The sequence below is a fragment of the Engystomops pustulosus genome, chromosome 9 (genome assembly GCF_040894005.1).
Source record: "Engystomops pustulosus chromosome 9, aEngPut4.maternal, whole genome shotgun sequence".
Taxonomy (NCBI): domain Eukaryota; kingdom Metazoa; phylum Chordata; class Amphibia; order Anura; family Leptodactylidae; genus Engystomops; species Engystomops pustulosus.
Window position 1 is genome coordinate 30838706 of NC_092419.1, and position 12016 is coordinate 30850721.

The window sequence follows — 12016 nt, forward strand, 5'->3', positions numbered from 1 at the left end:
GGTAAAGAGATTTCAACTACATCAGTATCTGTGGAGCAATTCCCTTTTAAAGGATGCAAGGAGATGGGGTTGGTAATAGATGGCGAAAGATCCTCTTTGAGAACAATCTTGTTATTTAAAGTAGTGTCTTGTGAGGTGGAAGTTGTCCTAAAAGTTACAAACTTGATCATGATTGATCAGTTTTCCCTGACAATATCATCGGATTATTTGAAGATTCTACCTTTCCTCTTCATCAGTTTGATTTGCGGAGCTATGACGTGTCAAAACTTGAAAACGCGGTTTCTTGCAGTTTGTATTGACCTGCTCATCCTAAAGTTGATGAGCAAATTGTGGAAATCATGATCCCAACCTATGCTTTTTCCCCTTAAATGGTCTTCCTTCGCTTTGTCTGTGGTGCCAAGATGTCTGACAGTAGATGAACGCTGACGCACAATTGGCACACGAGTGATATCAAGACTATCACTAAAAACTTTTTACCCAGATGTTTGAATCTCCTGTCAGCAAAGTCTCATCACACTTTGGTAATGAGTACAAGTGAAACTTATTCTTCAACCGGACCTGGTTCTTTTTTTTTTCCTTTAAACAAATTTTTTGTTCTTTTTCAATAAGGTTATCTACAGAACTTTTCTAAGGTAAACATCTCCATCATAAGGAAACGCAGAACCTTTGACAGCTCCATGATGCAATGTCTATGGTTCCTTGTTTCCGTTAGTCCTGCAGTTAGGTTCTTCCTCGTGGTTTCTGTTGTTGATGTAGTTGGCTTATGACCCTATACCCCCTTGTTCTTTGACACTTGTCTAGTAAACTGAATGCCCTTGAGTATCTTTTGTTTAAGTTTCTTGAAAACTCCTTATTAGATGTTGCCCCAAAACCTACCAAGAGGAATCTACTATGAGACGTAGATATGATGGTAGATTCCTCCTGCTGCCTCTGCCCTAATTGGTAATTTAATAAACCTAGAGCCTAACTTTATTTTAGCAATATGTAAATAAACTGCAGAGGCTACTGGGGCGTGTACTAGCTTGGCCCACCACTGGGAGCTAAGGTTAGTACACGCCCCAGTAGCCTCTGCAGTTCATTTACATATTATTAAAATAAAGTTTTTAGTAACTTAGATTCCAGGATTATTACATTACAGATTAGGGCAGAGGCAGCAGGAGGAATCTACCATCATGTCTACTTCTCACAGTAGATTCCTCATGTTAGGTTTCCTTTAAAGGAAACCTACCACTTGGGATAGAGCTTATAAGCTGGACATGCCGTGCACCAGCTCAGGGTGAGCTGGTGCCGGCGCTTATCGCCGTTATGTTTTTAAACAGTTTTAAAGTGTTTTAACAGTTTATTAAGATTTATATCCTTACTGGCTTTCCCGCACCGAGGTCTGCGCTCGGCGCACCATGCGCGCGACTGTGCATCTGAATAGGAAGCGGCGCCCAGGATTCCTTTAAGACACAACCAAAAAATCTTATTTGTCTGTTGCTTTCTAAGTGTGATAGAATGGTCCACGAAGTTGGGTTACAATGTGTCCAGTCCTGTTGTTCTTATAAAAGTTTTTGGCCAAAGGTGTTTTTATAGTTGTATTTGAACGAGAAGAATGAAGAGTAATAAAGGAAACCAAATCATATGCCCAGATTCGGTGCAATCGACGGTAATGTTTCATGGTTGACAACTTGTCTTGACCCAAATTACGTTGCCACTGCTGCCATATAATAATTCATAATCTCTCATAGTTCTGTGATGTCACATGGGTCAATATCTTCATTCATAAACTCTGCTTGTTGGGTGGCTGGTTGAAATGGCACAGTTTTCCCTTGAGTAAGAGAAGGTGAGAGATACAATGTGAGCTTGTGAGTCCTTCAGAGGCCCAGACATGGTGAGTTACAGACTCTCGCTGTGTGTGGGTGGGGGAGGACAGACTCAGTCCTGGCAGATCTTTTTATATAGTTAGTGACAAGGAAATTCTGAATGATTTCATATATAACTTTATATCCCAAGCTGAGTAATATTATGCTATCCTTGGATCTCCTAGCACCAGGACACCTGACATATTTGCTGCGAAATGCATTGAATAAAAAAAATTCTGTTATATCTATAGACATAATAACAACCTCCTAAAAGAGAAGGCTTCTTTCAGCAGGAGAGAATTGCGTTTTTGTAGCGATTGGTATTTCGAAGAAAAATAGATTGCCTGGTGCAACGCGTTTCGGGACACTCTTCAGACTATGACATTTTCTATGTGATGGCTCCCTCCGGTCTCTCCTCTTGTTTGTGATTTGCCTTATTATCTTGGTCCTGGTTAGAACTTCTTTATGGTTTTGGCCAACAACAACTACCGAATTGTATGTACCTCCATCCCAATCTTCATCATACACATGAGTCTAGACTAATTGAGTATGTAATGACATTGTTAGCGTGGTTGTGTTTGGAGAGGGGGGCAGAATGTGGGCTTTGTGTTTTCCCTCAGTGCCTCTTATGCTGTGGATACGAGTTTTGGCTGACAGGATTTGTGATGTGGATTACAGATGGTGGATTTTCAGTAGCTACCTCACAGCTAGACCTGTGCGCGACTATTTCAGAAGTTTATTCTGTTTGTGTTGTACGTGTTTTCTCCTTTTGGAAAGATCAACACGTAAGGTGTAATTTACACGCCACGCCTGTTTGATTTTCCTTGGTGGTTTCTTTTAGCAGTTTGTGCTCTCGACAATAAAGATATTTTTCTGCCGGCAGCGTACGGTAATTGATTTCAACGCCATTTTGACTGAAGAACGGTGTTTAATTTACGTGTAGTCATTTTAGTACTTTTTTGAGTTTTTAGATTAAAAATATACAGGGGCTGCCTCATCTCTGACAGAAACTGCACGGCGTCACTCTTGTCCTTTGACTGTGTCCAGTTCTAGTTCAGACCCTTTTGAGTAAGTTGGATTAACACTGTAATACCAGATACAGGCAGTCCCCGGGTTACATACAAGATAGGGTCTGGAGGTTTGTTCTTAAGTTGAATTTGTATGTAAGTCGAAACTGTATATTTTATAATGGAAGTTCTAGACAATTTTTTTTCTTTTGCCCCAGTGACAATTGGAGTTTCAAAATTTTTGGTGTAATTGGACCAAGAATTATCAATAAAGCTTCATTACAGACATCTTACAGCTGATCATTGCAGTCTGGGACTATAGTAAAGCACCAGAGACTTCACCAGAGGTCACAGTGGGCAGAGGGTTCCGTCTGTAACTATGGGTTGTCTGTAAGTCGGGTGTCCTTAAGTAGGGGACCGCCTGTACAGACTATAAATAAGAGAGGCACTCTTTCTATGAGAAAATGAAAGTAGATTGAGCTCCTTTTTATTTATGCCTCCGAAAGATGATTTTGGTAGTTTGTAGTGATGCCCCCCACCACATATTGGGGGATTGAATGACCATGTAGAATTTTAACAGGCCAATTTCTCCATGTCTGATAGTGGTTTACCCTCCCATTAAATACTGAATACTTCTGGGTTTGTGAGCTGGTGCTCCATCTCCTCGACTCGCACCGATGCTCCCGTGCCTCAGCCCTGCGCCTTCCATCCACCTCACATTGATTGACAGATATCAGTATAAAAGTGGCGCCAATCTCTATGAGAGGGATGAATACACCAGACTCATAACTATGCCAGCATATATGTAAATGAAAGGGACCATAGCAGTCACTTGACTTTTCCAATTCTCTTCTAACGCTGCATAATACACGTCAGAGAGGGGAAGGGGCGCAGCACATAGAGACCCTTGTATCAGGTCCCATTGTTTAGGTTGGATAGAATTTTTTTTTTTTGTCTAGCCTTATAGGCCTCCCACAGAGATTCGGGTAAAACGAGTATCACACGGTAACATTTTCTTAATCCATTTTCCGGTAAACCAGTGCTCATTTCCCGGAGAGAACTGCAAGTGTGGAATGTGGAATTTCACCAGACACACTCCAAAAAAAAAAATTAATAAAAATAATCTTGTGTTGCTCAGGTGCTATTGATTCCAACTTATAGAAATATTACTGTGTTTTTATTTCAAATTTATTTTGTACAATTTTTATTCATTTTTGTATACAGAGAAAACTTGTGCTTAATGTGGCCTCAGCCTAAATGGGAGAGTCTCTGAAGATGTTGTGTTCTCTTTTCATGAACTTTAACCATTGTAAATTGAGTTTGGGAAGGGTTAAATGATACCCCCCCCCTTCCTCCTTGTTTGCCTACTTGTTTGTTGGTTTGGATTTCTAGGGTCACTACTATTCATTCCAAAAAAGAAGTCGGGATTTGTTGCATTCTTGACCTTAAATAGTACTGTAGGATTTCCTGTATGAGTGTGTGTGGGCTCCCCCCCCCCCCCCACGCGCAGAGCGGAGGGGCCCGTATTGTGTTCCTCTTAAGGACACTTTCTGTACATCCCAGTTTTTTGCTGACTAATCTCTGTATTCATAGGATATCCAGTTCCTTGAGCACAGTTATTTGGAGAATGAGATGAGAGATTCCTGGCCCCGGGGGTGGTGAGGAGGCTGGGGGGCTTCATTATCTATTCTCTCATGAGCATATCTAATAATTGTGCGAACGTCTGTGGTTTTATTTGCATTAAAGGGGATGTTTCTCAGCATACCCTTTAATATCGGACCACCAATTTGAGTGATTGGCTTTTTTGGGGGGCTGCAGCCGATAAGTCCCATGAGTTGTGTAGACATTTTTTTTTTGAGGGTTTTGTTTCCATCCGCGGCACGTATCCTGATAATTCGGAGCAGGTTATCCAGGCCTGACATAATCTTTCCCTTGCATCTGATTTTCCATTCAGTTAACGGGGAATCATTCCCAGACATGAGACAACATTGTTATAAATATACAGAGCCTGTAAACCAGAGTGACGGCCCCGGTCTCTCTAAAGATGTCATCGGCTTAGAATTTGAGTTAATTTAGCCGCCAGTGTTAGACAATCACCTAAGCTGCAATTTACATTTGGTCTTAAAGAAAATCTACCATCAAAGCAGGAGCACTTACTCATAGATCCAGGCAGTGTGACTGTAGTAATCTCCTTCTATTTGTTATCCATGGCCTCCTTCCTTCTAAAAGCAACTTTTATAATGATGCAAATGAGTCTGAAGTGTTGTGGGGTGTGTTACCAGAGACCCTCCATGCCGCCGCTTTTCTTTTCACTACCACTGTTTGCTAAAATGTCCTCTTCTGCTGTGAGTTTACATCAGGCAGGGGGGCGGTGGAGTTCTGAAAGAGCAGGTAGGAAAGTGAGACAGTTTAACAGCATGTGAAGCTACAGCACAGAGAGGCTCTGGTAACATCCCCAGGCTCCATAGCATAATACTTTAAAGTTGATTTTTGAAGGAAGGAAGACTGTGCCTGGATCTGTGAGTAAGTGTCTCTGGTCTATCATGATGATGGATTTTTATGTAGTTTATATTAGTATGTTTTGTGTAGCGTATTATTGGAATCCCCCCCCCCCCCCTCTTTCTTCCAAAAACTGCTCCTACCATGGCTAGTGTTTGGAATTGTAACCAAGCTCCGATTCTTTCTATACAGCTGAATTGCAATACCGTCACAAACCATAGTCAGGGGAGGCGCTGTTTATTGAAAAAGCAGCCATGTTTTTGGAGAACTCCTTCACAGTACAATAAATACTGGTTTGACCAATATAACTGTAGAAGCTAGGCCCTTGTGATGGCGGACCATCCAGAGATGGGGGTTAAACATTAATCTCAACAAAGCATTGGCCGGTGTCTTGGACGGAGCTTGTGATCAAATATTTTCAATGTTGATGGCAGATGCCGATATGTTGGCCCACCATCGAAGTATAAATCATTTACAGTTTGGAATTTTTGTGTTTTTGTTGTTATGTGGTTTGCTTGGATCCTGGAATTTTTGGATTTGGATCTCCCGATTGTGTCTGGGAGCGGAAGTACACAGGCCACAAGAGACGACATCTGCAACTAATATTTATTTATTTTTTTCCTTAGTAAAAAATTTTGTGTGAATTCTATCATGACTGGATGTTTATTGGGGTGTAGGACTTGTTGGTGTAAGTACACCTCCCTCTTTCAAGGCTGGGAAAATCTTTGTATTTTTTGTGAAAGGGAAAAATTCTCTCAAAAAATTTATAGATGGTTGATTGTGTTAACTAGAGATGAGTGGGCCTGATGGACCGGTTCCGCGCCCTGTTTGGGCCACCTTTCCCGGAAATACTTCCGGATTGGCAACCAAACACTTGATCCGGCAAATTGACACACCTAGCAACTAGCCATGGCTGTGACTGGCTTAGGGGGTGTCCCCCTGACCAATCACAACTGTGACAAGTTGCTAGGGGCATGAAGTGCAGCAGGAAGAGCTACCCCTGAACGCAGAAGGGTTTAAACCTTAACGTTTGCCAAAAACAGTCATGTGTTTTGCCTTGTTGCCGTTACCAAAGTGGTTAGGTCTTAACCTATCTGCTTTGGAGAGTAGCTCCGTCCTGCTGTGCTTGAATCGTGGTTCTTAGTGTGGGTCTGTCGGAACAAACTTGCCCATGGGTCAACTGATCTCACAATGCGGCAGGAGGAATATATAACCAGACTCTGCCCAATCCAGCAAACCTTACGCCCAGGGCGATCACTGGTTTGGTTAAATCGAACATAGAATTTTCTTGATGGAGGAATCTCTTTTAAGATATTTCTTTACGGGACGACTCCAGTGTTGTCTGTGAGCTCATACCCTTAAGATGAGCCGATATGTCAAGTCTTTGAAGAGTATATTATGGCCCACCATGACCAATGCTTGGCCGTGTAAAACCTCAATGATATGGTCTCACTTACTGTGACTGGAGATAGAAGATAAAATCGGCAAACTTCATTTATTCGGCCTGTTTGCGGCACAGGGGTAATTGCTCCACCCATCTGCAAATTAAGAATGGACGGTTAAATATCCGATTTATGGAGCGTTTAATTAGTGAGAAATGTTCATTATTCACAGCTCCATTTAATTGTTTTTTTTAAGGCGATGCTGCGAGCAGACATAGAGGCAGCGCTGAAGGATTTGTGTCGGGTTCATTAAAGGGCATTTCTCACACACAAAATTAAAACTTTTCAGCAACTTTTTGTCCTAGTTGGTGTTCCTGAGTTTCCGATTTGAAAGAATAATTGGCATTGTTTACAGGGAACCCATATGGCCTAAGCAGGAAAAAGGTTAAAATAGAAGATAAACTACAAATCACTTTCAAGATGGTCTTAAAAATGCTTTTAGAAAACATTTTGGTTGACAGGGAAATTTATGATTTCCTATACACTGATATCTGGACAGCATTTTTATATTTGTAATGCAGATTCCATATGGGGACAAGTCATAGGCAGGATCACTGGCCCCTCTTTATAGAGCGCTACATAAATGTACGAATTCTGTGACACAAAAAGAGAAGTTTGATGCAATGGGACATAGGGGTGACGGATGATGTGCCCTTATGGCACATAGACCATATGCTCTCTGCACCAGTGGGTATGGTTATGAACAACCTTACTGGAAATCCAATCTCCAATTGGACGCATTTGTCGCTTGCCCCATCTGTCCTTATTGTTTTGGGTTTTAAAAAAAAGAAGGAAAAAAAGTGATGGACCAATTATTTTTGCACTAAAAGACCACTTTTTTAAAGAAGCATGATAAGCCAGGGACACTTTCTCATAGATCAGTGGTGGCGAACCTATGGCATGGGTGCCATAGGTGGCACTCGGAGCCCTCTCTGTTGGCACCCAGGTCATCACCCCAGAATGGAGTTCACCAGACAGAGCTCAAATAATGCTGGCCCAACAATTCTTCCTGTACACAGGGACCCTGGGGAGAAGCTGCAATAGCCCAAATTTGCCCTCCTTTCAACTGCGTTTGTGTCCTCGGCAATAAATTACTGTCTAAATTGCTGTGCTGGCACTTTGCCATAAATAAGTGGCTTTTGGTTGAAGTTTGGGCACTCGTGATCTAAAAGGTTTGCCATCACTGTCATAGATTCAAGCACTGTGACTGTGGTAATCCTCCTATACTTGTTATCTGTGGCCCCCCTGCCTTCTAAAACTTTAAAATGAAGAATAAATGAGCTAGAATGGTGTTGGGGAGCGTTGCCAGAGCCCCTCCTTGCTGTAGCTTCACATGCTGTAACACTGTCTCGCACTTCCCACCTCTCAGTCACGGTGCCTCGATCTATGAGTAAGTGCATCAGGTTTATCGTGCTTGGTTTTGAAGGTAGATTTAATTTAAAGGGGTTGTATTAACTTTTGATGGTTATCCCCTACCCACAGGATAGGGGGAAATAATCAAAACTGTGGGGATCGGAGTGCGCGCCTGATCACAAGAACGGTCCCACACAGGACCGCAGAGTCTTTTTCTCTCATTGATGGAGTGGCTGGTCAGGCATATGTCCTATTACTCCAATAAATCTTGTAGGAGCATCGGAAACTGCCTATGACTTAATCGTTTGTCTCCATGTTGGTGGCGGAGGACCCCTTTAAACCTCTCTGAGGTGTGTATATGTATTGGTTCTGCTTTTTCCGCAGATGTTTAGGCCTCGAAGTTCCCATGACTGAAACTCTCTGGTTTACATAAAGCACCGGGGTAGATGCTTGTGACGAGTCTCGGTTTTCACAATGGTTTGTTTTAGATAAAACTATTTGAATACATGAACCTTTTTTTTCCTGTCCGAACAAAGAAAGGGACTTTCCCAGTTCCTGGTTGCTCTGTGACGATGGCATAGGTATAGAATGTCCACCCGAATCATTCATTGCTATGTGCTAATTTTATACAGGATTTTCTGTGGTAAATTTCCAGCGAAATCTACTGCGTCAAATCTGTTGCATATTCTGTAGATTTTTGGTGGTGTTTGCAGATGAATACATGAAATTGATGCTTCTCTGCTGGCCTGTCATGTTCCTTTGTCGCCCACTCGGCTCCAGTTATCGTCACATAACCGCTGCAGCCAATCACTGGATAATAATAATGCTTTATTTATATAGAGCACACAGATTACGCAGTGCTGCACATAGCTTGTCAAATCAGTCCCTGTCCCCAAGGGGCTCACAACCTAACAGTATGTTTGTTTTTGGAGTGTGGGAGGAAACCCAGATAAACACAGAGAGAACATACAAACTCTTTGCAGCTGTTAACCTGGGTGGGATTCGAACCCAGGACACCAGCGCTGCAAGGCTGAAGTGCTACTCACTCAGCCACCGTGCCGGTTGACAACCCTAAGGTCACCCTTATGGTCTGTGATAGGTTGTCCTCTCTACACGCTAGTACTGGCACATCGTAAGCTGAGACACCAGGGCACCAAGGAATCGGTGTAATGATGCCTAAAATTTTAGCACTTGAGGCTACTTTGATACTGATAACCCATCCTTGGGCTGTGACAGTGTTGAGGTACTGCTGATCCTATGTAGGTACATGAAGCTTAGCTGCAGTACCCTGGACCTGCCACTTTACTGTTAATGGAGCAGTCTGGTTTCTGATCCTAATGCAAGTGACCTATCTTGAGGATGTGATATCGGTATTAAAAACAATCAGTGATCTTGAAAAATCCCTTTAAGTGAGCACGTTCACAGCACTCGCAGTGTTGCATCAGCTTGGCCTGGGTATCTTCTCACAGCTTGAGGAAGTGATGTGGGCATGTGAGGCAATGCTGGCATGGGCTGTGTCATGATCCGGCTTTATCGGCCCTGCACAATATAAAGGAAGTTGGCGCACACAATTTTATCACAGATCAGTCATTGTGAAATTACACTGCCTGTCGCTACAACATCCATTGTTTGTCTGGCACCCTGCTCCTCTCTATCCGAGGAATTTTCCATTATAAGTTGTGTGTGTTCCTGAGCCCTTTTTTGTCCTATGTGTTTCACTTTTGACTATTATTGAGTTATTGAAGGGATATTCTCGAGTTTAATATTATCTCTCCACAGTAGACATCCTAAAACCACCTGTAGGACTCTCTGAAGAATTGGTGTTCACTGATCCCCTTTGCATAGCTGTGCCAAATGCAGCGTTTGCTGCGCATGCGCGGTTACTCTCTGTTCAAATCCATGGGAGCGAAGAAAACAAGTGTGTAGACTCGGCACTCCCATCGGCCTGAGTGTAGAGTGGCCACTCAAAAGCGCAGCACGCTCTGTTCGGCCTGGCCACAGAGGTGAGTCCACGAACCCTCAGTCTCATGGTAGGCGCCGATCCCCAAGTTCTCCATAGCTCTTCGTAAGCGCAGACTTTGGATAAAATCTTTGTATAAAAGTAAGAATTAGTCCTACAGGGAAGGAAGTGCATTTCGATCTATTGACAGGAGGTATACGCGGGTCAATAAACGCCAGATTTTGTGAAGCGATGTGGTCCTGTGAATCAGACTTTGCTGAATGGGTGTAATAAATCTCGCTGCGGAGCACAGTAGTCTTTTGTCTTATCCCTGTGGAAAAAAAAGATACCAGATAAACGTAATATGGCATGACAAATTTCCTGTATCCTGTTATCTCATTCTTTATTTTTTCACGGGGAGGCGTGATGCCTATAACTCATGAATTTTTTAACTTCTCTTTTAAGGCAGCTTTCATGCTGTGTCTAATATATCCATTTAACTTTGGCACCACCAGGGAAAGCCCCTGGAGCATATTTTAAAAGGGACCTGTCAGCACTTTTGACCATGTAGAACTGCAGAGTGTTAAGTGCTGGCCTTGGAGAATGTTTAGTCTTATTTTTATGTTGTTAGTAGCTGCAGGACTGTGGAAAATGGATTCATAAGAGTTGTAGCTTCTCCAAGTTCAGTGGTGGGTGTTTCCTCCCACTGCTGTGCTCCTAGTTCGATGATCACAGCCCCTTCCTTCTGCTTTAGTATTCATCCAGTAGATTGTTGCAGATTTTATTCAGGGCAGAAAGACCAAAGAGCACAGCAGTGTGAGGGAAAAAAAAACACAACAGGCTACAACCATGGATTTTATGTCGGCGCCTAAGCTGCTTTACATTGTCTTGGTCCTACATTTGGCATATGGCCCAGAAAAGCTTCCAGCGTGTACTAAACTTAACCCTGGGTCTCTGTTTTCCTACAGTATATCAAGGCCTACACAAGGCCTGAAGGCTTTAGCATACACTTTCTTTGTGGTAAATTTTCTTTTATGTGAATAGTTTGCATGTTTTAATTTGGGGCTAAAATGGGGAAAGAATAAATTAAAAAAAAGTTCTTGCTAACAAATTTGTATTTTTTTTTTATGTGTAGGTGGTGGATGTGAACATCTGTCGATGAATGATCATTTCAGCCATGATGGCCGATCAGCCTCCTCCCTTGGAAGCTACGCCCTTAATGAATGAAGTTTCACTTGTACCTCACATGGTGAACGGTGACAGCACCCAACAGGTAAATATGATTTGTATTGTACTTTTTAGTAAATTGGTGGACAGGAAGTACCTAAAGTTGTTGACTGAAGGCAATGGTGGTGTTGTATATTATATAGCAGTGGTGGCGAACCTATGGCACGGGTGCCAGAGGTGGCACTCGGAGCCATTTCTGTGGGCACTCACCAAGCAGGAACAAATCCACCAAATCTTCCTGCAGCCCCTTGCAATGTAAGCGCTATTTTAAAGCAACACTTCATTTGCTATTTGGAACTGTGGGAAAAGGTGTGGACAGGGCTGCATTATCTTTGGAGGTCCTCCTGCTGGACCCTTCAATCTTCCTCTACAGAGAGACCCTAGAGAGAAGTTACAATGAGAGTCTGAATTTGCCCTCCTTCTTTCAACTGTATTTGTGGCCTCGATTTGGAAGAACAGGTAGCAATAAGTTACTGCTTAAAATGCCATGTTGGCACTTCACGGTAAATAAGTGGATTTTGGTTGTAGTTTGGGCACTTGGTCTCTAAAAGGTTTGCCATCACTGTTATATAGTAAGTACGTATTATTATGGATGACAAATATTTTCTACTCCAGACATTTTTTTTCATATTCTTATGGTATTGTATATAATGGGTGTGGAGAAAAGGTTATATGGTCAAAGTTGGAGGACTCAAAAATACCAGC

At 42.5% G+C, this 12016-nt stretch overlaps 1 protein-coding gene across 2 annotated transcripts in view; it reads left to right on the top strand.

Moving 5' to 3' along the window:
- LOC140076692 (fibronectin type-III domain-containing protein 3A-like) overlaps positions 1-12016 on the top strand; it is a 60587-nt gene that overhangs the window by 19781 nt on the left and 28790 nt on the right. For both annotated transcript variants that reach the window (XM_072123342.1, XM_072123344.1), the window contains exon 2: positions 11220-11357. In XM_072123342.1, the coding sequence (XP_071979443.1) occupies positions 11247-11357 (111 nt within the window). In that variant the 5' untranslated portion in view covers positions 11220-11246. The remainder of the gene's footprint in view (positions 1-11219; positions 11358-12016) is intronic.